General features: G+C 46.2%; 1 protein-coding gene and 1 pseudogene across 3 annotated transcripts in view; both read left to right on the top strand.

The window, feature by feature from the left end:
- Nucleotides 1-24,007, top strand: part of LOC132401275 (mitochondrial import inner membrane translocase subunit TIM14-like) — a 499,620-nt pseudogene that overhangs the window by 168,479 nt on the left and 307,134 nt on the right.
- med15 (mediator complex subunit 15) overlaps nucleotides 1-24,007 on the top strand; it is a 250,048-nt gene that overhangs the window by 48,956 nt on the left and 177,085 nt on the right. For 2 of the 3 annotated variants that reach the window (XM_059983308.1, XM_059983306.1), the window contains exon 5: nucleotides 9,967-10,176. The exons of the other annotated variant lie outside the window; for it this stretch is intronic. In XM_059983308.1, coding sequence (XP_059839291.1) covers nucleotides 9,967-10,176 — 210 coding nt within the window. The remainder of the gene's footprint in view (nucleotides 1-9,966; nucleotides 10,177-24,007) is intronic. 3 annotated transcript variants of the gene reach the window in all.

The raw sequence follows: 24,007 nt of genomic DNA, 5'->3' as shown, positions 1-24,007 counted from the left end.
TTACCCGCAGAACCCTCTGTAAACTGTTACCCGCAGAACCCTCTGTGTAAACTGTTACCCGCAGAACCCTCTGTGTAAACTGTTACCCGCAGAACCCTCTGTGTAAACTGTTACCCGCAGAACCCTCTGTGTAAACTGTTACCCGCAGAACCCTCTGTGTAAACTGTTACCCGCAGAACCCTCTGTGTAAACTGTTACCCGCAGTACCCTCTGTAAACTGTTACCCGCAGAACCCTCTGTGTAAACTGTTACCCGCAGAACCCTCTGTAAACTGTTACCCGCAGAACCCTCTGTGTAAACTGTTACCCGCAGAACCCTCTGTAAACTGTTACCCGCAGAACCCTCTGTGTAAACTGTTACCCGCAGAACCCTCTGTAAACTGTTACCCGCAGAACCCTCTGTGTAAACTGTTACCCGCAGAACCCTCTGTGTAAACTGTTACCCGCAGAACCCTCTGTAAACTGTTACCCGCAGAACCCTCTGTAAACTGTTACCCGCAGAACCCTCTGTAAACTGTTACCCGCAGAACCCTCTGTGTAAACTGTTACCCGCAGAACCCTCTGTGTAAACTGTTACCCGCAGAACCCTCTGTGTAAACTGTTACCCGCAGAACCCTCTGTGTAAACTGTTACCCGCAGAACCCTCTGTAAACTGTTACCCGCAGAACCCTCTGTGTAAACTGTTACCCGCAGAACCCTCTGTAAACTGTTACCCGCAGAACCCTCTGTGTAAACTGTTACCCGCAGAACCCTCTGTAAACTGTTACCCGTAGAACCCTCTGTGTAAACTGTTACCCGCAGAACCCTTTGTGTAAACTGTTACCTGCAGAACCCTCTGTGTAAACTGTTACCTGCAGAACCCTCTGTGTAAACTGTTACCCGCAGAACCCCTCTGTAAACTGTTACCCGCAGAACCCTCTGTAAACTGTTACCCGCAGAACCCTCTGTAAACTGTTACCCGCAGATCCCTCTGTAAACTGTTACCCGCAGAACCCTCTGTGTAAACTGTTACCCGCAGAACCCTCTGTAAACTGTTACCCGCAGAACCCTCTGTAAACTGTTACCCGCAGAACCCTCTGTGTAAACTGTTACCCGCAGAACCCTCTGTGTAAACTGTTACCCGCAGAACCCTCTGTAAACTGTTACCCGCAGAACCCTCTGTGTAAACTGTTACCCGCAGAACCCTCTGTAAACTGTTACCCGCAGAACCCTCTGTAAACTGTTACCCGCAGAACCCTCTGTGTAAACTGCTACCCGCAGAACCCTCTCTGTAAACTGTTACCCGCAGAACCCTCTGTGTAAACTGTTACCCGCAGAACCCTCTGTGTAAACTGTTACCCGCAGAACCCTCTGTGTAAACTGTTACCCGCAGAACCCTCTGTGTAAACTGTTACCCGCAGAACCCTCTGTGTAAACTGTTACCCGCAGAACCCTCTGTGTAAACTGTTACCCGCAGAACCCTCTGTGTAAACTGTTACCCGCAGAACCCTCTGTGTAAACTGTTACCCGCAGAACCCTCTGTAAACTGTTACCCGCAGAACCCTCTGTGTAAACTGTTACCCGCAGAACCCTCTGTAAACTGTTACCCGCAGAACCCTCTGTGTAAACTGTTACCCGCAGAACCCTCTGTGTAAACTGTTACCCGCAGAACCCTCTGTAAACTGTTACCCGCAGAACCCTCTGTGTAAACTGTTACCCGCAGAAACCTCTGTGTAAACTGTTACCCGCAGAACCCTCTGTGTAAACTGTTACCTGCAGAACCCTCTGTAAACTGTTACCCGCAGAACCCTCTGTAAACTGTTACCCGCAGAACCCTCTGTGTAAACTGTTACCCGCAGAACCCTCTGTAAACTGTTACCCGCAGAACCCTCTGTGTAAACTGTTACCTGCAGAACCCTCTGTAAACTGTTACCCGCAGAACCCTCTGTAAACTGTTACCCGCAGAACCCTCTGTGTAAACTGTTACCTGCAGAACCCTCTGTAAACTGTTACCCGCAGAACCCTCTGTGTAAACTGTTACCTGCAGAACCCTCTGTGTAAACTGTTACCTGCAGAACCCTCTGTAAACTGTTACCCGCAGAACCCTATGTGTAAACTGTTACCTGCAGAACCCTATGTGTAAACTGTTACCTGCAGAACCCTCTGTAAACTGTTACCCGCAGAACCCTCTGTAAACTGTTACCCGCAGAACCCTCTGTGTAAACTGTTACCCGCAGAACCCTCTGTAAACTGTTACCCGCAGAACCCTCTGTGTAAACTGTTACCCGCAGAACCCTCTGTGTAAACTGTTACCCGCAGAACCCTCTGTGTAAACTGTTACCCGCAGAACCCTCTGTAAACCGTTACCCGCAGAACCCTCTGTAAACCGTTACCCGCAGAACCCTCTGTAAACCGTTACCCGCAGAACCCTCTGTAAACTGTTACCCGCAGAACCCTCTGTAAACCGTTACCCGCAGAACCCTCTGTAAACCGTTACCCGCAGAACCCTCTGTGTAAACCGTTACCCGCAGAACCCTCTGTGTAAACCGTTACCCGCAGAACCCTCTGTGTAAACTGTTACCCGCAGAACCCTCTGTGTAAACCGTTACCCGCAGAACCCTCTGTAAACCGTTACCCGCAGAACCCTCTGTGTAAACTGTTACCCGCAGAACCCTCTGTAAACTGTTACCCGTAGAACCCTCTGTAAACTGTTACCCGCAGAACCCTCTGTAAACTGTTACCCGCAGAACCCTCTGTGTAAACTGTTACCCGCAGAACCCTCTGTGTAAACTGTTACCCGCAGAACCCTCTGTGTAAACTGTTACCCGCAGAACCCTCTGTGTAAACTGTTACCCGCAGAACCCTCTGTAAACTGTTACCCGCAGAACCCTCTGTGTAAACTGTTACCCGCAGAACCCTCTGTGTAAACTGTTACCCGCAGAACCCTCTGTGTAAACTGTTACCCGCAGAACCCTCTGTGTAAACTGTTACCCGCAGAACCCTCTGTGTAAACTGTTACCCGCAGTACCCTCTGTAAACTGTTACCCGCAGAACCCCCTGTGTATACTGTTACCCGCAGAACCCTCTGTAAACTGTTACCCGCAGAACCCTCTGTGTAACCTGTTACCTGCAGAACCCTCTGTAAACTGTTACCCGCAGAACCCTCTGTGTAAACTGTTACCCGCAGAACCCTCTGTGTAAACTGTTACCCGCAGAACCCTCTGTGTAAACTGTTACCTGCAGAACCCTCTGTGTAAACTGTTACCCGCAGAACCCTCTGTGTAAACTGTTACCCGCAGAACCCTCTGTGTAAACTGTTACCCACAGTACCCTCTGTAAACTGTTACCCGCAGAACCCTCTGTGTAAACTGTTACCCGCAGAACCCTCTGTAAACTGTTACCCGCAGAACCCTCTGTGTAAACTGTTACCCGCAGAACCCTCTGTAAACTGTTACCCGCAGAACCCTCTGTGTAAACTGTTACCCGCAGAACCCTCTGTAAACTGTTACCCGCAGAACCCTCTGTGTAAACTGTTACCCGCAGAACCCTCTGTGTAAACTGTTACCCGCAGAACCCTCTGTAAACTGTTACCCGCAGAACCCTCTGTGTAAACTGTTACCCGCAGAACCCTCTGTAAACTGTTACCCGCAGAACCCTCTGTGTAAAGTGTTACCCGCAGAACCCTCTGTGTAAACTGTTACCCGCAGAACCCTCTGTGTTAACTGTTACCCGCAGAACCCTCTGTGTAAACTGTTACCCGCAGAACCCTCTGTGTAAACTGTTACCCGCAGAACCCTCTGTGTAAACTGTTACCCGCAGAACCCTCTGTAAACTGTTACCCGCAGAACCCTCTGTAAACTGTTACCCGCAGAACCCTCTGTGTAAACTGTTACCCGCAGAACCATCTGTAAACTGTTACCCGCAGAACCCTCTGTGTAAACTGTTACCCGCAGAACCCTCTGTAAACTGTTACCCGTAGAACCCTCTGTGTAAACTGTTACCCGCAGAACCCTCTGTGTAAACTGTTACCTGCAGAACCCTCTGTGTAAACTGTTACCTGCAGAACCCTCTGTGTAAACTGTTACCCGCAGAACCCCTCTGTAAACTGTTACCCGCAGAACCCTCTGTAAACTGTTACCCGCAGAACCCTCTGTAAACTGTTACCCGCAGAACCCTCTGTGTAAACTGTTACCCGCAGAACCCTCTGTAAACTGTTACCCGCAGAACCCTCTGTAAACTGTTACCCGCAGAACCCTCTGTGTAAACTGTTACCCGCAGAACCCTCTGTGTAAACTGTTACCCGCAGAACCCTCTGTAAACTGTTACCCGCAGAACCCTCTGTGTAAACTGTTACCCGCAGAACCCTCTGTAAACTGTTACCCGCAGAACCCTCTGTAAACTGTTACCCGCAGAACCCTCTGTGTAAACTGCTACCCGCAGAACCCTCTCTGTAAACTGTTACCCGCACAACCCTCTCTGTAAACTGTTACCCGCACAACCCTCAGTGAAAACTGTTACCCGCACAACCCTCTGTGTAAACTGTTACCCGCACAACCCTCTGTAAACTGTTACCCGCACAACCCTCTGTGTAAACTGTTACCCGCACAACCCTCTGTAAACTGTTACCCGCACAACCCTCTGTGTAAACTGTTACCCGCACAACCCTCTGTAAACTGTTACCCGCAGAACCCTCTGTGTAAACTGTTACCCGCAGAACCCTCTGTGTAAACTGTTACCCGCAGAACCCTCTGTGTGAACTGTTACCCGCAGAACCCTCTGTGTGAACTGTTACCGGCAGAACCCTCTGTAAACTGTTACCCGCAGAACCCTCTGTGTAAACTGTTACCCGCAGAACCCTCTGTGTGAACTGTTACCCGCAGAACCCTCTGTGTGAACTGTTACCGGCAGAGCCCTCTGTAAACTGTTACCCGCAGAACCCTCTGTGTAAACTGTTACCCGCAGAACCCTCTGTGTAAACTGTTACCCGCAGAACCCTCTGTGTAAACTGTTACCCGCAGAACCCTCTGTGTAAACTGTTACCCGCAGAACCCTCTGTGTAAACTGTTACCCGCAGAACCCTCTGTGTAAACTGTTACCCGCAGAACCCTCTGTGTAAACTGTTACCCGCAGAACCCTCTGTGTAAACTGTTACCCGCAGAACCCTCTGTGTAAACTGTTACCCGCAGAACCCTCTGTGTAAACTGTTACCCGCAGAACCCTCTGTGTAAACTGTTACCGGCAGAACCCTCTGTGTAAACTGTTACCGGCAGAACCCTCTGTAAACTGTTACCCGCAGAACCCTCTGTGTAAACTGTTACCCGCAGAACCCTCTGTGTAAACTGTTACCCGCAGAACCCTCTGTAAACTGTTACCCGCAGAACCCTCTGTAAACTGTTACCCGCAGAACCCTCTGTTAACTGTTACCCGCAGAACCCTCTTTGTAAACTGTTACCCGCAGAACCCTCTGTGTAAACTGTTACCTGTAGGACCCTCTGTGCCTGTAGTACCTTTTGTCACGTGGAATGTTGTCTGCTGTTGTATCCACACTAATTCCTTTGCTGGGGGATTTCTGTGGTGGGACTCGCTGGTTTATAGGTTAGTTGGTTGGAGGATCTGTGGGGTAAGGATGGGCGCAGGGGAGAATAGGTTACTGGGAATTCGATTTAACGGGGTTGTTCTGAGAGGTGACACTGAATGAATGGAATAAACAATTCACTATTACATAAGTAAATAAAAATTGGTTGTGAATGTTGGCAGATCTCAATCAGGGAGAGGAGTTCTCTGTCAGATTTAAGGAAATGATTACTGATGAAATGGATAGACAACTGGTGCCTCCTGTCGGGAGACAGGGAACTGGTAAGGAGGGGAAGGATTTGTAGGGAGGGTGTCAAGTTATTTGGGTGTGAGCTGATAGTGATTTCAAGTTGGGATAGGGAGATGTTGTGGTCCTTGCAGAAAGGGTGTGACTGTGCTCCTCAGGGAAAGGTGGTGGTGTTTCCTTTTGTTGGTGAGATGAAAGGTGTGTGCTTGGTAATCGTTCCTCATTAGCAGTATGTTTTCTGTTGAGAGATATTTGTCAACTCGAGTGTCTAGGTATCATGGTAGACTAAGTCAAATGCATTGGGCATCTGGAAGTGAGTGCTTAGGATGCAATTGCCGAGAAAGCAGAAAGTGGGAATTTACCCTCAGTGGAATTGTTCAACTTTGGCTTTCAAAGGGACTAGATAATAGAAGCAATGTGAACAAGTAATGCAGGCAGAAGCAGTGAAACATTTACATTTGTGCAGATAGGAGCAACAGTTTCTATTAATGATCACTGAATAACACAGGGCTACAATTCAGTGGTGTGGATAATCTCCCAGATATAAACTCTCCAGTTTCATGTGGTGTGGTGAGTGTGAATCAGCATTTTGGAATGTGGCTCCCCCGGACTGAGTGTGAATCGGTGTTATGTGTGGGTCTCCCCCCGACTGAGTGTGAATCGATGTTCTGATGTGTGGGTCTCCCCCGGACTGAGTGTGAATCGGTGTTATGTGTGGGTCTCCCCCAGACTGAGTGTGAATCGGTGTTCTGATGTGTGGGTCTCCCCCGGACTGAGTGTGAATCGGTGTTCTGATGTGTGGGTCTCCCCCGGACTGAGTGTGAATCGGTGTTCTGATGTGTGGGTCTCCCCCGGACTGAGTGTGAATCGGTGTTCTGATGTGTGGGTCTCCCCCGGACTGAGTGTGAATCGGTGTTCTGATGTGTGGGTCTCCCCCGGACTGAGTGTGAATCGGTGTTCTGATGTGTGGGTCTCCCCCGGACTGAGTGTGAATCGGTGTTCTGATGTGTGGGTCTCCCCCGGACTGAGTGTGAATCGGTGTTATGTGTGGGTCTCCCCCGGACTGAGTGTGAATCGGTGTTCTGATGTGTGGATCTCCCCCGGACTGAGTGTGAATCGGTGTTCTGATGTGTGGGTCTCCCCCGGACTGAGTGTGAATCGGTGTTCTGATGTGTGGGTCTCCCCCGGACTGAGTGTGAATCGGTGTTCTGATGTGTGGGTCTCCCCCGGACTGAGTGTGAATCGGTGTTCTGATGTGTGGGTCTCCCCCGGACTGAGTGTGAATCGGTGTTCTGATGTGAGGATCTCCCCCGGACTGAGTGTGAATTGGTGTTCTGATGTGTGGGTCTCCCCCGGACTGAGTGTGAATCGGTGTTCTGATGTGTGGGTCTCCCCCGGACTGAGTGTGAATCGGTGTTCTGATGTGTGGGTCTCCCCCGGACTGAGTGTGAATCGGTGTTCTGATGTGTGGGTCTCCCCCGGACTGAGTGTGAATCGGTGTTCTGATGTGTGGGTCTCCCCCGGACTGAGTGTGAATCGGTGTTCTGATGTGTGGGTCTCCCCCGGACTGAGTGTGAATCGGTGTTCTGATGTGTGGATCTCCCCCGGACTGAGTGTGAATCGGTGTTCTGATGTGTGGATCTCCCCCGGACTGAGTGTGAATCGGTGTTCTGATGTGTGGATCTCCCCCGGACTGAGTGTGAATCACTGTCCTGATGAGTGGGTCGGTTCCCCAGATACTGCATGAATTTATTTGCCAGCGGTTGCACGTTCAGAGATCATGCGTTTCATTCCTAAATCTAAATCATGTTACTCTTTTCTACTCCACTTCGCTCCCTCTGTCGCTATGAGGAAGTGATTGTTATCTGCCATCTTTGTTTTATAAAGCTGGCTGTGGTTCCAGCTTTATTATTGATCATTTTTGGCATCTACTCAATATCTTTGAAAATGTTAATTACCACACCCTGTTTTGATTATTAGGTTAAAAAGCTCTTGAAATCGATGCTAGCTATTTCTAGTGGGATATTTTTTCTCAATTGTTTTCTGCAGCTGAGTGTGAGATGGTAATTACAGGAACTACATTTCCATTGGCTGAGAACTGTGTCGCCATTTCATAATAAGGGCTAGGTCATTTAAGATTGAAATGAAGAGAAAGTTTTTCACTTGGAAAATGGTGACATTTTGCAATTCTGTGGTCTGGAGGCTCTGATCGGTTGCATTTAGGGCAGAGGCTGATAGACTTCTGGGTTTTAAGGGATCTGTGGGGGATACGGTCAAACATTAGCCATGGTTTAGTGGAGCAAGTTCGAAGGGCCTGAAAGCTGATTTCATCTTATTTTTTAAGTTTTTAGGTCAATGATTTGAGTTTTTCCATCTTTTATCAAATATTAAGATGACAGTTCCTGAATATTTTTATCTCTCTCTTCTCTTATTTTAAGTAGTGCATTGGCTCTGCTGGCCCTGACACTGTTCCTTTCCATGTGTGGTGATACTGTTCTGTTACTTCCCCAGTCCTTAAAAAGTAGGTTATCTGAGAGCAGCTTCTGTTCTATTAGTTTCATTTGTTTAGTTTGTGATTTTAATTTTAGCAGCTGTTATTCTTGTTTTTAACTTAAGATATCATGTCAATTTGATTCTGTCTTTTTATATACATTCAAAACTTTAAACTTTAGCTTTAAGCTTTAAACTTCCTTCCTTCAGAGCTTGGTTTCTGGAAATCTTTTTCTTTCTTTCTGACCAAACTCCTGGTCATCTTTAGTACGTTCACGAACTTTGCTGTTACAGATTGTTTAAGACTCTTGTAAGTTTTCCACTGGACTGAAGACTTGATGTAAATGCAGTGGTATGGACAATTCTGTGAAGAAGGATTTGTTGAAATGCCACATATCTTTCCCATTTACCAGTGATAATTAGTGATCCTGACAAAGAACTCTTAAGATGCCGTGCATTATTAACTTGCTGACTTCCAGGTGTGAAATGTGCCTTGATATATCAATGCTTGGCCAGGACACCTCAGTACTGTATTCCTTTTCCATTATAAAAGCTTCTTGGTTTGAGGGAAGTTGCTATTAATATTCGAGTGGTCCTGATTCCTGTGTGATTTCTGAGTGGATGTCATCATGATTTGTAGATCTCAGTTAGTTCCCTCTTCGTTTTCTCTGCTGTAAAGAAAATAAAGCCCAGCCTATCCTACCTCTGTTCATAACTGAAGGTAACATCAGTGCAGTCACATCCATTTTATAGCGCAACAGCAGAATTGAGCATCGTACTGCTGCTTAGATAATGTTCTGCACCATAGCCCTGGCTAAAGACAACATTTGTTTGCCTTCTCATCCAGCTGTTTATTGCCTCCAGGGATCCATGTGAGGTCCTCCTGTTCCTCACTATAGTTTGGGGTCTGCCTCTTCAATATGTATATCCTAGTCTCGGTGGTCCTTTTGAAATAAATCACCAAATATTTTTCAGGGTTAAATTGCGTTTGTCCTTTCAATGCCTATTTGAGCAATTTGCTAATATTCTTCTGTAGCAGATGGCTACCCTCCACCAGTGCTCAATAACAACACTAAATCTCATGAACTCTGCAAATTTGCTAATCCTATCTTTTACATTCATGTTATTAGTGTATACTATTATCTCCCTCACTGACCCTTGCATTACACCTCTGGTCGCGGCCTACCAACAAGGTATGGATCAGCTTACTCCCACTCTTTCCAGTTCTCAATCCCTATCAGTATGTTACCCATGTGCTATAACATTGTTAATCAGCTTCCTTCATGGGATGTGATTGAAGGCTTCCCAGAAGTCCAAATACACATCTCTAGTACCCCCATATCTATTCAACTAGTATTCCTTTCTTTCACCCATGGGTGAGTAATCATGCAACTCAGGTTTGTAGTCATTGGCAAAAGATTAAAATTTTTTGTACACAGTTACAATCAAGGGAAATATAATTATTACCTAAAAACAGGAGTTGGATGAATACTTAGACACCTGTAGGACTGTTAACAGAATGCAGGGGGATCACGGATAATTGGCAATTAGTGCATTGGGCCAACGGTCTTCCTTCAGCATTGAATGGCACTGTGATTCCATCTGCTTTCTATTTGGGCATCTTTTCTTCAGAGTTTAACGAAAGTTTTACTTTTATCTTGTTTCCCTCCCTCCTAGATCCAATGAACGCTTTGCAGAACTTGCAAGGTGGTCCCACGGGGAGCTCGAGTGGGTTGATGGCCACTCGTCCCCCTGGAGCTCCTTTGCCCGGAATGGCAGGTCTGGGGCAGGTGAATCAGTCAGTGTCACATGCTGGACAGCCTCAGCCGGCTCCCTCTGGAATGGTGCCTCACGTGCCTGGCTTCCCGCCAAGCACCCAGCAGCAGTGTGAGTAGGATTTGGAAGTTGCAAATTCCTGAAGTAGGTAGCATATGTTTTATGCAGGAACTTTTAATTTGTGGTTTCCCACTGGACTGTGGCACCTTCCCCAAACCCCACCCTCTTCTCCACATATTCTCCCTACCCACCCACCCCAGTTCCCTGGTCTGCCCTTTAGTCAGTTTAGTTCTTGTAGAGAGAGTGTATCCCATTGACTTGAGTGGTGACGAAGAGTAGTGATGTGGTCGTCACAGGAGAAGGGAGGGTTGGCTGGGATCTACAGCAAGTTTGTTTCGGCTGTATCTTCAGCTCCTTGTTAAGTTTTGTACCTGAAGCTCAAAGTCATCAGTACGGGGACTTATAAAATGTGCTTTAGCACATGAGTAATGGAAATCACTTGCATAATGTAATTTGTTAACATAAAATGCCTGTTTTGAATACATCTAGGGCAATGGAGGAAAACATTCCTTTATTAAAGATCATCATCAAGAGCAGTTTAAACCTCAGTCTGGGGATGTCGGACTCATAATGTTGCCAATCTGTACTGTGACTGTTCTTCAATTAATGCAATGTGTTCTGCTTGTTATGTTTTTGTGAGAATACAGAGCTACTGGACTGAATTGATATTGATAACACCATGTCCAATGCTTAAAACTTGGAGGGAAAAGAAATTAAATCATGTCTTCACCTTTACTGTGTGTTACCTGCTTGCTGCGAGAGGACAGCCTGACACTGAACCTGTCAGGATGAAGTCACTGGTTGCCATTGCTTCCTATTCTTGTGCCACTATAAACCTCCCAAACGAGATCTTAGTGTTTTCCATTTACTCCACCACTGATCCTAGATGAAGGTTTTAGCCCCATTTCACCGACTGTCAGGCGCAGTTTGGGAGAAGGCCTCTGGCTCCTCCTAACAGTCAATTCAGGAATTCAACAGCAAACTATAAAACTCTGCTGGTCTTATAGGGGTTTGTATTTTTTTCAAGTCCCTCAAGTAACCTCAAGAGAGAGAATTTGTAGAATGTCTAAGGGATGGCTTTTTAGAACAGCTTGTTGTTGAGCCCACTAGGGGATCAGCTGTGCTGGATTGGGTGTTGTGCAATGATCCGATGGTGATAAGAGAGCTTAAGGTTAAGGAACCCCTAGGGAAAAGTGATCACAATATGATCGAGTTCACTTTGAAATTTGAGAAGGAGAAGCTAAATTCCAATGTGTTGGTATTTCAGTGGAAAAAAGGAAATTACAACGGCAGGAGAGGGAAACTGACCAAAGGGACACTAGCAGGAAGGACAACAGAGCAGCAGTGGCTGGAGTTCCTGTGAAAAATGAGAGAAGACAGATATATTTCAAATAAGAAATTTTCGAATGGAAGAAGGGTACTACCATGGCTGACAAATGAGGGCATACAAAGAAGCCCAAGGATGGGAGCTCAACATCCAGGGATATTCAATAGTCAGGAGGGATAGACAGGAAAGAAAAGGAGGTTGGGTAACGTTGCTGGTTAGAGAGGAGATTAACGCAATAGAAAGGAAGGACATTAGCCTGGAGGATGTGGAGTCGATATGGGTAGAGTTGCATAACACTAAGGGGCAGAAAACGTTGGTGGGAGTTGTGTACAGGCCACCTAGCAGTAGTAGTGAGGTTGGGGATGGCATTAAACAGGAAACTAGAAATGCGTGCAATAAAAGAACAGTAGTTATAATGGGTGACTTCAATCTACATATAGATTGGGTGAACCAAATTGGTAAGGGTGCTGAGGAAGAGGGTTTCTTGGAATGTATGCGGGATGGTTTTCTGAACCAACATGTCGAGGAACCAACTAGAGAACAGGCCATTCTAGATTGGGTATTGAGCAATGAGGAAGGGTTAGTTAGCAATCTTGTCGTGCGAGGCCCCTTGGGTAAGAGTGACCATAATATCGTGGAATTCTTCATTAAGATGGAGAGTGACATAGTTAATTCAGAAACAAAGGTTCTGAACTTAAAGAAGGGTAACTTTGAAGGTATGAGACGTGAATTAACTAAGATAGACTGGCAAATTATACTTAAAGGGTTGACGGTGGATATGCAATGACAAGCATTTAAAGATCGCATGGATGAACTACAACAATTGTTCATCCCAGTTTGGCAAAAGAATAAATCAGAGAAGGTAGTGCACCCATGGCTGACAAGGGAAATTAGGGATAGTATCAATTCCAAAGAAGAAACATACAAATTAGCCAGAAAAAGCGGCACACCTGAGGACTGGGAGAAATTCAGAGTCCAGCAGAGGAGGACAAAGGGCTTAATTAGGAAAGGGAAAAAAGATTATGAGAGAAAGCTGGCAGAGAACATAAAAACTGACTGTAAAAGCTTTTATAGATATGTGAAAAGAAAAAGATTGGTTAAGACAAATGTAGGTCCCTTACAGTCAGAAACAGGTGAATTGATCACAGGGAACATGGACATGGCAGACCAATTGAATAACTACTTTGGTTCTGTCTTCACTAAGGAGGACATAAATAATCTTCTGGAAATAGTAGGGGACCGAGGGTCTAGTGAGATGGAGGAACTGAGGAAAATACATGTTAGTAGGGAAGTGGTGTTAGGTAAATTGAAGGGATTAAAGGCAGATAAATCCCCAGGGCCAGATGGTCTGCATCCCAGAGTGCTTAAAGAAGTAGCCCAAGAAATAGTGGATGCATTTGTGATAATTTTTCAAAACTCATTAGATTCTGGATTAATTCCTGAGGGTTGGAGGGTGGCTATTGTAACCCCACTTTTTAAAAAAGAAGGGAGAGAGAAACTGGGGAGTTAGTCTGACATCGGTGGTGGGGAAAATGCTAGAGTCGGTTATCAAAGATGTGATAACAGCACATTTGGAAAGAGGTGAAATCATCGGACAAAGTCAGCATGGATTTGGTGGTGCAGAAGGCGAATGCAATGTTGGCATTTCATTTGTAGAGGTATAGAATATAAGAGCAGGGATATGATGTTGAGGTTCTGTAAGGCACTTGTGAGAGGACACTTAGAGTATTGTGTGCAGTTTTGGGCTCCTTATTTTAGAAAGGATATACTGACATTGGAGAGGACTCAAAGAAGATTCACAAGAATGATTCCAGGAATGAAAGGGTTACCGTATGAGGATCGTCTGACAGCTCTTGGGCTGTATTCCCTGGCGTTCAGGAGAATGAGGGGGTATGTCATAGAAACATTCTGAGTGTTAAAAAGCCTGAAGGGATTAGATATGGCAAAGTTATTTCCCATGGTAGGGGAGTCCAGGACAAGAGGGCATGACTTCAGGATTGAAGGACGTCCATTTATAAGAGAGATGTGGAGAAATTACTGTAGTCAGAGGGTGGTGAATCTGTGGAATTTGTTACCACGAGCGGCTGTGGATGCCAAGTCATTGGGTGCATTTAAGGCAGAGATAGATAGGTTCTTGATTAGCCAGGGCATCAAAAGGGTATGGGGAGAAGGCAGGGGAGTGGGGATGACTGGAAGAATTGGATCAGCCCATGATTGAATGGCAGAGCAGACTCGATGGGCTGAATGGCCTACTCCTGCTCCTATATCTTATGGTCTTATGGTCTAACTGTTAGAGCCATCAAAGTTTGAGAAGATATGTTATTTTGTTCCATGTTCCTAAGGTGGTGTGGAGAATACTGAATGAAAATCTGTAGAAAGAATCTTTAGTATAATGGAATCTTACAGAAGGGATAACCCCAGTGTACTTGGGCTAATTTTTGAATCAGCTATTCATTTGTCCCACTTCACTGTTTTTTCTTCATGACTGCAGCTTTGTCTCAATTCTGCATGCCAGTGCTATTTAATTAGCTTTAGCATTCATTCAGGCATTGTAATCCAGATCTTAACAGCATCTAGTTTTTACCTGGTTCTTTTGCTAATCATATTTCTCAATCTCCTATCATTGTTCCTTCTGCCAGTGTGTTGTTTTTGCTTATATACTCTCGCAACTTTCTCTTTGAGCTTACACACCTCTGTTGACAGTCCTTGTCAAATGGGGAATGTTAATTTCAGTCTCTCTTCATGACTGCTATCCCCCATTCTTGATAGCACCCTCATAAATTTCCTGAATAGTTTCCACAAGACCTTGTCGTCCCTAATATTGTTTTGTAATGTTAATGTAATTTTCTCAGCTGATTTGTTCTCTTCCTCCTCTTTCCATCCTTTTTGGCAACCCAAGCACTCTGCAGACTTTGCTATAAATGGGACAAGAGGTGCTTCAAAAGAGATTTGAGGTGTTCATTGCCTTCCTGGGCACTCCTTTACTTGACTTGCCCCATAAGTGGATGTGGATTCTACATTAAAAGAAAGATAGAAATTCTCTTCCTGACCTCCTGGAATTCAAGCTCAGAGTAAGAGTGCCTGGTGTTTGGTACATCAGAGTTAGCTGCATACAGCTCTTTGGTTCTGGGGATATTCGTATTGAATACCTCATCTTCCCAATGTATTGGACAGCTAAGCAGTAATGTCATTAGTGATGGTTCCTCAGAGCTTTAGCGTGCTTGTTACTGCTGTCTGTGAGGCATCACCTCTGCCTGGTTGACCTTGAGTTTGCTGGATTTAAACATCATTTGCCTTTGATGGCCAAAGCCCGTCATGGTGGACTTGAGGTACTGGTGTGTTTCTTTCCCCAGAGCTACATGTTTTCCAGCATCTCACCATGGGTCTTGGTGTGTCATGGGAGACAGAGGATTGAAAGCAGCAAGCTGGATCGCCGTGTGCCCGGAAACCCGAGTTCTTTGGGCACAGAGCTCGGAAAGACCTTTAACATCATAAATCAGCGAGTTGTTTGTCATGTCTCCCCTCTCGCTGTGAAACCGGGACACCCTCTTTTTCTCTTATTAGGGAGAGAGGACCTGTGGTCTGTTTGAATTACCGGGTGAACGAGTAATCTTTGGGGTTCTGTGTCTTTACTGATGCTTTGCTGCATACTTGAATACTCGGAGGGGGTGCTGTTGCTTTTTTTGCTGGTGGGGGGGTGTTGTCATTTTGCTGCTGCTGATGTGTGGGTGGGCGGGGTTTGGGGCTCTAACATTTAACTGCTATTCATTCTTTGGGGCACTCCTCTGTTTTTGTGGATGGCTGCGAAGAAAAAGGATTTCAGGATGTATATTGTATACATTTCTCTGACATTAAATGTACCTTTGAAACCTTAGAACCTTTTTGTAATCCAAAGGTTCATCTGAAGTCCAGAATGAGGCGTAAAACGTATTTCTTGCAGTTGTTTTAAGTGTTACAAGAACAAGAGCAGAAATAGAACAAGAAAGAGAAGGTGCGAGAACAAAGAAAAGGAAAAAGCAACAGACACAAAGTGCTGGAGGAACTCAGCAGGCCAGGCATCTTCTGTGGGAAAGAGTACAGTCGACGTTTCGGGCTGAGACCCTTCATCGGGACTGGAAAAGAATGGATAAGGAGTCAGAGTAAGAAGATGGGATGAGGAGAGGAAGAAACGTGGGGGGGGGGGGAAGGAGCAGCGAAGCTGTTTGGTGAAAGAGATCCAGAGCTGGAGAAGGGGGAGTCTGATAGGAGGGGACAGAAAACCATGGAAGAAAGAAAAGGTGGAGGAGCACCAGAGGGAGGTAAAGAGGGAAAAGGGAATGGGGAACGGTTAATGAGAGGAGAGGGGGGGCATTACCAGAAATTTGGGAAATCGTTGTTCATGCCATCAGGTTGGAGGCTACCCAGATGGAATATAAGGTGTTGTTCCTCCAACCTGAGTGTGGCCTCATTGTGGCAGTAGAAGAGGCCATGGACTGACATGCACCCCCTTTCACCAGCCCGAAATGTTGACTGTACTCTTTTTCATAGGAGCTGCCTGGCCTGCTGAGTTCCTTCAGCATGTTGTGTGTGTTGCTTGGGTTTCCAGCATTTTCTCTTGTTTGGGAAAAGGAAAAAGAAATCATGTTCATCTCGTACTCAACCTGGGGATAACAATTTCAGTGATAATAATGAGCCTATAGAACAGCAAGATTCAAGTAGCATAACAGCTGATACTGAAAGCTAAGAAGTTTCTAGAAAAATACAGAAGCAACTGTGCCATTATACAGGAAAATTCACTAAACAATTACATGTACACTCGATTCGATTTGCCAACACTGAGCCCCTGAGGAGAGCCGCTGAAGAGACCCGCACCTTGGTCACGTCCGAGGCTGAAGTACGCAGGTGTTTCCAGTGAGTGGACAGTCGCAAGGCCGCGGGACTGGACAGCGTCCCAGGGCGGTACTCGGAGTGTGTGTGGCACAACTGCCAGGTGTGTTTTTAACCTCTCCCTCTCCCAGTCTAGAGTGCCCTCCTGCTTCAAAACGTCCACCATTGTTCGTATACCTAAAAACACCAAGGTAACGTGCCTGAACGACTGGTGTCCTGTCACACTCACCTCAATAGTAATCCAATACTTTCAGAGGCTGGTCAAGGACTACATCTGCAGCTTGCAAAAAGCCCAAACTGGACCCAATACAGTTCACCTACCGACACAACCAATCAACAGATGGCGCAATAAACACAGCTCTGCACACCGTCCTCACAGATCTGGAGAAGAGGGATGTTTATGTGAGAATGCTGTTCTTGTTCAGCATTCAACACCATAGTTCCATCCAGGCTTGACAAGAGGAATGGAGACAGGCTGACCCCTATTGACCTCAATGGATCTGGGGTTGAGAGCGTGAACAGCTTTAAGTTCCTCAGCATACACATCACTGGGACCTCACGTGGTCTGAACACACCAGCTGTGTGGTGAAAAAGGCACAACAGCGCCTCTTTCAGCTCAGATGGTTGAAGAAGTTTGGTATGGGCCCCCAAATCCCAAGAACTTTCTACAGGGGCACAATTGAGAGCATCTTGACTGGCTGCATCACTGACTCTGCGGAGAGTGGTGCGGACAGCCCAGCCCATCTAGAGATGTGAACTTCCCACTATTCAGGACATTTACAGAGACAGTAAAAAGGGCCCAAAGGATCATTGGGGACCTGAGTCACCCCAACCACAAACTGTTCCAGCTGCCACTATCTGGGAAGCAGTACTACAGCATAAAAGCCAGGACCAACAGGATCCGGGACAGCTTCTTCCACCAGGCCATCAGACTGATTAATTTATTCAGACACAATTGTATTTCTGTGTTACATAGACTGTCCTGTTGCACATACTATTTATTACAAATTAATATCAATTGCACATTGCACATTTAGATGGAGATGTATCGTAAAGATTTTTACTCCATTTGGTTCAGTTCAATATAGGTAATTATATAAAATATTTGCCAACATAGGAAAGTTAATCTACAAGATAAATAACAATTCTATACCCCAATCTAATATCATGAAGGATCTTCATGTGGGAATGCTGTACGTGGTGGGTTTAGTGGAGGACTGGATGTTCAATGGATGATCATCCTCTTGTAAACTTGAATGAGTCAACAATGAGCAAATATTGCCTGCTGCCTCTTTGTTTTGGAGTGGAGTCATTGAAGGTGAACCACCATGTATCATCCCACTTCTTTTCTGCTCGGGGGGGGGGTCTCTAAGAGGGTCTTGTGCAAAGTTGTGAGGGTCACACAGTGACACAGCCCCCACTTGCTGGCCCCATTCTGCACTGGGATTTGGTCTGTTCAATCGTAGCTGGTACCTTATCAAATTGGAGATATAGAATCATAATTAATTTACTGGGGCAACTACAGTTAGGGGCAAGTTTTTGCATTTCCTCCAGTTGACAATTCAAAAGTTTATTTTGGGGTTTAAACAAATGTCTTGACAGTTAATGCTATTCCCTGTATTTTCCTTGGAATTGTCACATAGTGGAGATGATGCCTACTGTGACTCTTGATTGACTGAATCTACTGTGCAACTGGGTGCAGCTCTGGCAGGAAAATGTTGAGATGAACTCAACATGATGTCTGTTTGGGTACCAGCAAGGAACTATTTCCCGATGTAAAATGGCAATGTTAGCTTTTGTTTTGAGAGGACCATATGATAGAAGGAAAGATGTAATGCTGAGGTCTCGTTTGCAGTGTTGTGAGCTGTTTTGGGCCCCACCTGCTGACACTGGAGAGGGTTCGAAGCAGATTCACAAGAATGATCCAGGGATTGAAAGAGTCATATTTAACCATATCACAATTACAGCTCGGAAACAGGCCATCTCGACCCTTCTAGTCCGTGCCAAACGCTTACATTCACCTAGTCCCACTGACCCGCACTCAGCCCATAACCCTCCATTCCTTTCCTGTCCATATACCTATCCAATTTTACTTTTTTTTAACGTATGAGACATATGAGAAGCGTTTAATGGATGTGCAGGCAGTGTTTCCTATAATTGAAGGGCACAGCTTTCAAACACCTTTAGAATGGGGAGGAATTTCTTTAGCCAGTTAAAGTCTGTCCCGAGCCTTATAGGCTCATCAGGCCGGTGCTTATGCCGCTTACTGTGGCATGAAGCGACTGAGAGTGCGAGACCACCCCCCCCCCCCCCCCCCCCCCCCGATAGGATGCCAGTCAAAATGCGAGGTTAATCCTCAGCATTTTGCCGGTACCCATTTTCAGCTGGGTGGACTGGAGCAGTGTGTGGTTAAGTGCCTGATCTTCACATCGCTAGTCCAACGCCTTAACCACTTGGCCACGTGCCACAAGTCTTCAGCCAGAAGGTGGTGAATTATGTGGAATTTGGAGGGAGGCCTAGTCATTGGGTATATTTAAAGTGGAAATCAATAGATTCTTGATTGGCAAGGGTATCAAAGGTTACAAGGACAAGGCAAGAAAAAGGGGTTGGTAGGGAAAATAAGTCAACCATGATCAATGTCTGAGCAGACTTGATGGGCCAAATGGCCTAACTCTGCTCCTATGTCTTATGATAATTGCTGTCATCAGTCAGCTACTCCAGCCTTGCAGGTGTCCCTTCTGGTGGGAAGCAGTAGTCTCTCTGTCCTTGGTCATTTCTTATCTGTTCTTGGCTCTCTCTCAGTGAGGTGGACCGTTGGGTGTTTGGCTCATAGATCACATACTCTATTGCTGATGACATGGGTCATAGACTTTCAGATAGTTATCTTGTCCAGTTACAGTATGTTCAAAGATTTGTGCACGTTTCTCCTTTCCTCTCATTGAAGAGTGAGTTTTTATTTCCTTTCACTTGTCATATTCTCTGCATTTAGTTCTGCCTTTCCTCACTGTTGTATTACTCTCGATAATATCTCCTTTGGTTCCTCCCACTTCCTCCAAACCAAGGGTGTAGCCATGGGCACCCGCATGGGTCCAGTTATGCCTGCCTTTTTGTTGGCTTTGTGGAACAGTCCATGTTCCAAGTCTATACGGTATCCGTCCCCCTTTTCCTTCGCTACATTGACGATTGCATTGGCGCTGCCTCCTGCACGCATGCTGAGCTCATCAACTTCATTAACTTTGCCTCCAACTTTCACCCTGCCCTCAAATTTGCCTGGTCCATTTCCGACACCTCCTCCCCTTTCTTGATCTTTCTGTCTCCATCTCTGGAGACGGCTTATCTACTGATATCTACTATAAGCCTACAGACTCTCACAGCTACCTGGACTATTCCTCTTCCCACCCTGTCTCTTGCAAAAATGCTATCCCCTTCTCACAATTCCTCTGTCTCCGCCGCATCTGCTCTCAGGATGAGGCTTTTCATTCCAGGGTGAAGGAGATGTCTTCCTTTTTTAAACAAAGGGGCTTCTCTTCTTCCACCATCAACTCTGCTCTCAAACGCATCTCTCCCATTTCCCGCACATCTGCCCTCACCCCATCCGCCGCCACCCCACTTGGGATAGGGTTCCCCTTGTCCTCACCTACCACCCCACCAGCCTCCAGGTCCAACGTATAATTCTCTGTAACTTCCGCCACCTCCAACGGGATCCCACTAGCAAGCACATCTTTCCCTCCCCCCCCCCTTTCTGCTTTCCGCAGGGATTGCTCCCTAAGCGACTCCCTTGTCCACTTGTCCCCCCCATCCCTTCCCACCAATCTCCCTCCTGGCACTTATCCTTGTAAACGGAACAAGTGCTACGCCTGCCCTTACACTTCCTCCCTCACCACCATTCAGGGCCCCAGACAGTCCTTCCAGGTGAGGTGACACTTCACCTGTGAGTCGGCTGGTGTGGTATACTGCGTCCGGTGCTCCCGGTGTGGCCTTTTATATATTGGTGAGACCCGACGCAGACTGGGAGACCGTTTCGCTGAACACCTACGCTCTGTCTGTCAGAGAAAGCAGGATCTCCCAGTGGCCACGCATTTTAATTCCATGTCCCATTCCCATTCCCATTCTGATATGTCTATCCATGGCCTCCTCTGTTGTCAAAATGAATCCAAACAAAGGGGTTATATACCGGCTGGGTAGCCTCCAACCTGATGGCATGAACATTGACTTCTCTAACTTCCGTTAATGCCCCTCCTCCCCTTCTTACCCCATCCCTGACATATTGTTTTTTTTTCTCTCTCTGCCCATCACTCTGCCTGTTCCCCATCTCCCTCTGGTGCTCCCCCCTCCCCCTTTCTTTCTCCCGAGGCCTCCCGTCCCATGATCCTTTCCCTTCTCCAGCTCTACATCCCTTTTACCAATCAACTTTCCAGCTCTTTATCTTCATCCCACCCCCTCTGGTCTTCTCCTATCATTTCACATTTCCCCCTCCCCTCACTATTTTCAAATCTCTTACTATCTCTCCTTTCAGTTAGTCCTGACGAAGGGTCTCGGCCCAAAACGTTGACAGTGCTTCTCCCTATAGATGCTGCCTGGCCTGCTGTGTTCCACCAGCATCTTGAGTGTGTTGTTTGAATTTCCAGCATCTGCAGATTTCCTGGTGTTCACTGTTGTGCACAGTAATGCTGAGATTGTTTTTTTGTTAAATTGTTGGGAAGTCATTTACTGTCCATCCTCATCTTTCCCTTTGGCTGTTGAGAGACCGTATTGCTGGTCTGGACGGCAGTATGGATAACAGATTTCCCTCCTTGGTGTGAGCTCGGGGTTTATTTTACATGTAACGTCCAGGCCTTCATGGCTCCTAGTCACTGTGGCGGGATCAGACTCATGCGTCTTGTAAAGTAATCCAGGTCTTTGAAGACATTGAGTTAATTTCCTCTGCAGACATGCAAATTATAAAATCATAAAATGATACTGCATGAAAAGGGTCATTCAGCTCAAGTTGTCTATGCTGACCCATGGACACGTTTTTGCAATTAACTCTGTCACACAAATTTATCCTTGGCCTTGTATGCCATGAGACTGTAAGATATAGGATCAGAAGTAGGCCATTCGGCCCATTGAGTCTGCCCCACCATTCACTCATGGGCCGATCCGATTCTTCCAGTCATCCCCCCTCCCATGCCTTCTCCCCATACCCTTTCATGACCTGGCTAATCAGCAACCTATCTGTCGCTGCCTTAAATGCACCCAATGACTTGGCATCCACAGCCGCTTGTGGCAGCAAATTCCACAGATTTACCACCCTCTGACTAAAGTAATTTCACTGCTTATCAGTTCTAAAAGGACGACCTTCAATCATGAAGTCGTGCCCTCTTGTCCTAGAATCCCCTACCGTGGGAAATAACTTTGCCATATTTACTCTATTCAGGCTGTTTAAAATTCAGAATGTTTCTGTGAGATCCCCCCTCATTCTCCTGAACTCTAGGGATACAGCCCAAGAGCTGCCAGACATTCCTCATATGGTAGCGCTGGAATCATTCTCGTGAATCTTCTCTGAACCCTCTCCAATGTCAGTACAGGTAGTCCCCGAGTTATAAACGTCTGACTTACAGACAACTCGTACTTACGAACTGAGGAAGGAGAACGCTGTCCGCCATTTTAAGTCGGATCGCGACACCGTCTGCCATTTTAAGTCGTTGCAGTTGACACTGTGTTGAGTGTATAACTTTGTATTTGGCTTAAATTGTCCTTAGCAAGATTCACCCTGGACACCCCCCCCCCCCCCCACTTCCGGTCGGCTGGTGGCGCCAGGCTGGAGAACAGAGATACCCGAGTTCGATCCAGTGACAGACTGCTCCTGTGCCAGGTTGATGTCGATCCAGTGACTCCCGTACCATCTGTGCCGGGTTTGATGTCAAGCTCGCAACTCGACCTTGTGAAAACAAAAACACTGCCACCTCCAGTTTAAATTTCCACGCAGTATATTGAGGAGGATCAAACACCCAAATCCAGCACAGCCCCCACTTGTCCCACTTAACGTGGCTCAGTACGGTGGTCCTTGGGACCCAGCGAACCTGGGGAGCCGGCGGAGGTCAAGACCCGCCGCCCGCAGTGTTTCTGTTCCGTTGATGGGAAGCGATCGTGATTGAAAATAAAGTGGAAATAATAAAGCGTTTGGAAAGAGGTGAAACGCCATCGGTCATTGGAAAAACGTTCGGCTACAGTCGGTCAACGATTGGAACAATTTTAAAGGGTAAAGTGAGAATAACGAAGCATGTGAAAGGCCCTGCCCCGATGAAAGCTACAATTATTACTAAGTAACGCAGTGCTTTAATTATTGGGTTAAAATACATTTCTTAAGTGTTTTATATGCATAGAAAGATAAAATATATACTGTATACTAAGATAAACATTTGACTAACGGATGCTAAATAATACTGGATGTACTTGTTCCGACTTACGTAGAAATCTGACTTAAAGACAGACTGAGGAACGGAACTCGTTCGTAATCCGGGGTCTGCCTGTATATCCTTTCTAAAATGAGCCCAAAACTGCACACAATACTCCATGTGGTCTCACGAGTGCCTTATAGAGCCTCAACATCACATCCCTGCTCTTATATTCTATACCTCTCGAAATGAATGCCAACATTGCATTTGCCTTCTTCACCACCGACTCAACCTGCAGGTTAACCTTTAGTGTATCCTGCACAAGGACTCCCAAGTCCCTTTGCATCTCTGCATTTTGAATTCTCTCCCCATCTAAATAATAGTCTGCCCATTTATTTCTTCCACCAAACTGCATGACCATACACTTTCCAATATTGTATTTCATTTGCCACTTTGTCAATTCCCCTAAACTATGTAGGACTCTCTGCAGGTTCTCTGTTTTCTCAACACTACCCGTTCCTCCACCTGTCTTTGTATCATTGGCAAATTTAGCCACAAATCCATTAATCCCATAGTCCAAATCATTGATATACATTGTAAAAAGCTGTTGTCCCAACACCGACCCCTGTGGAACTCCACTGGTAATCGGCACCCAGCCAGAATAGGATCCCTTTATTCCCACTCTTTGTTTTCTGCCAACCAGCCAATGCTCCACCCATGCTAGTAACTCCCCTGTAATTCCATGGGCTCTTATCTTGCTAAGCAGCCTCACGTGCAGCACCTTGTCAAGGGCCTTCTGAAAATCTAAGTACACCACGTCTGCTGCATCTCCTTTGTCTACCCAGCTTGTAATTTCCTCAAACAATTGCTGTAGGTTTGTCAGGCAGGATTTTCCTTTCAGGAAACCACGCTGGCTTTGGTCTATCTTGTCATATGCCTCCAGGTACCCTGTAATCTCATCCCCAACAATCGACTACAACAACTTCCAAACCACTGATGTCAGGCTAACAGGTCTATAGTTTCCTTTCTGCTGCCTCCCACCCTTCTTAAATAGCGGAATAACATTTGCAATTTTCCAGTCATCTGGTACAATGCTTGAATCTATTGATTCTTGAAAGATCATCGTTAATGCCTCGACAATCTCTCCAGCTACTTCCTTCAGAACCCGAGGGTGCATTCCATCAGGTCCAGGAGATTTATCCACCCTCGGCCCATTAAGCTTCCTGAGCACCTTCTCAGTCGTAATTTTCACTTCACAAACTTCACTTCCCTGACACTCCTGAATGTCCGGTATACTGCTGACATCTTCCAC

Source organism: Hypanus sabinus, chromosome 10 (assembly GCF_030144855.1).
Source record: "Hypanus sabinus isolate sHypSab1 chromosome 10, sHypSab1.hap1, whole genome shotgun sequence".
In the NCBI taxonomy this organism is placed as follows: Eukaryota; Metazoa; Chordata; class Chondrichthyes; order Myliobatiformes; family Dasyatidae; genus Hypanus; species Hypanus sabinus.
The sequence above is the reverse complement of the archived record's forward strand: the minus strand, read 5'-3'. Positions and strand labels throughout refer to the sequence as shown.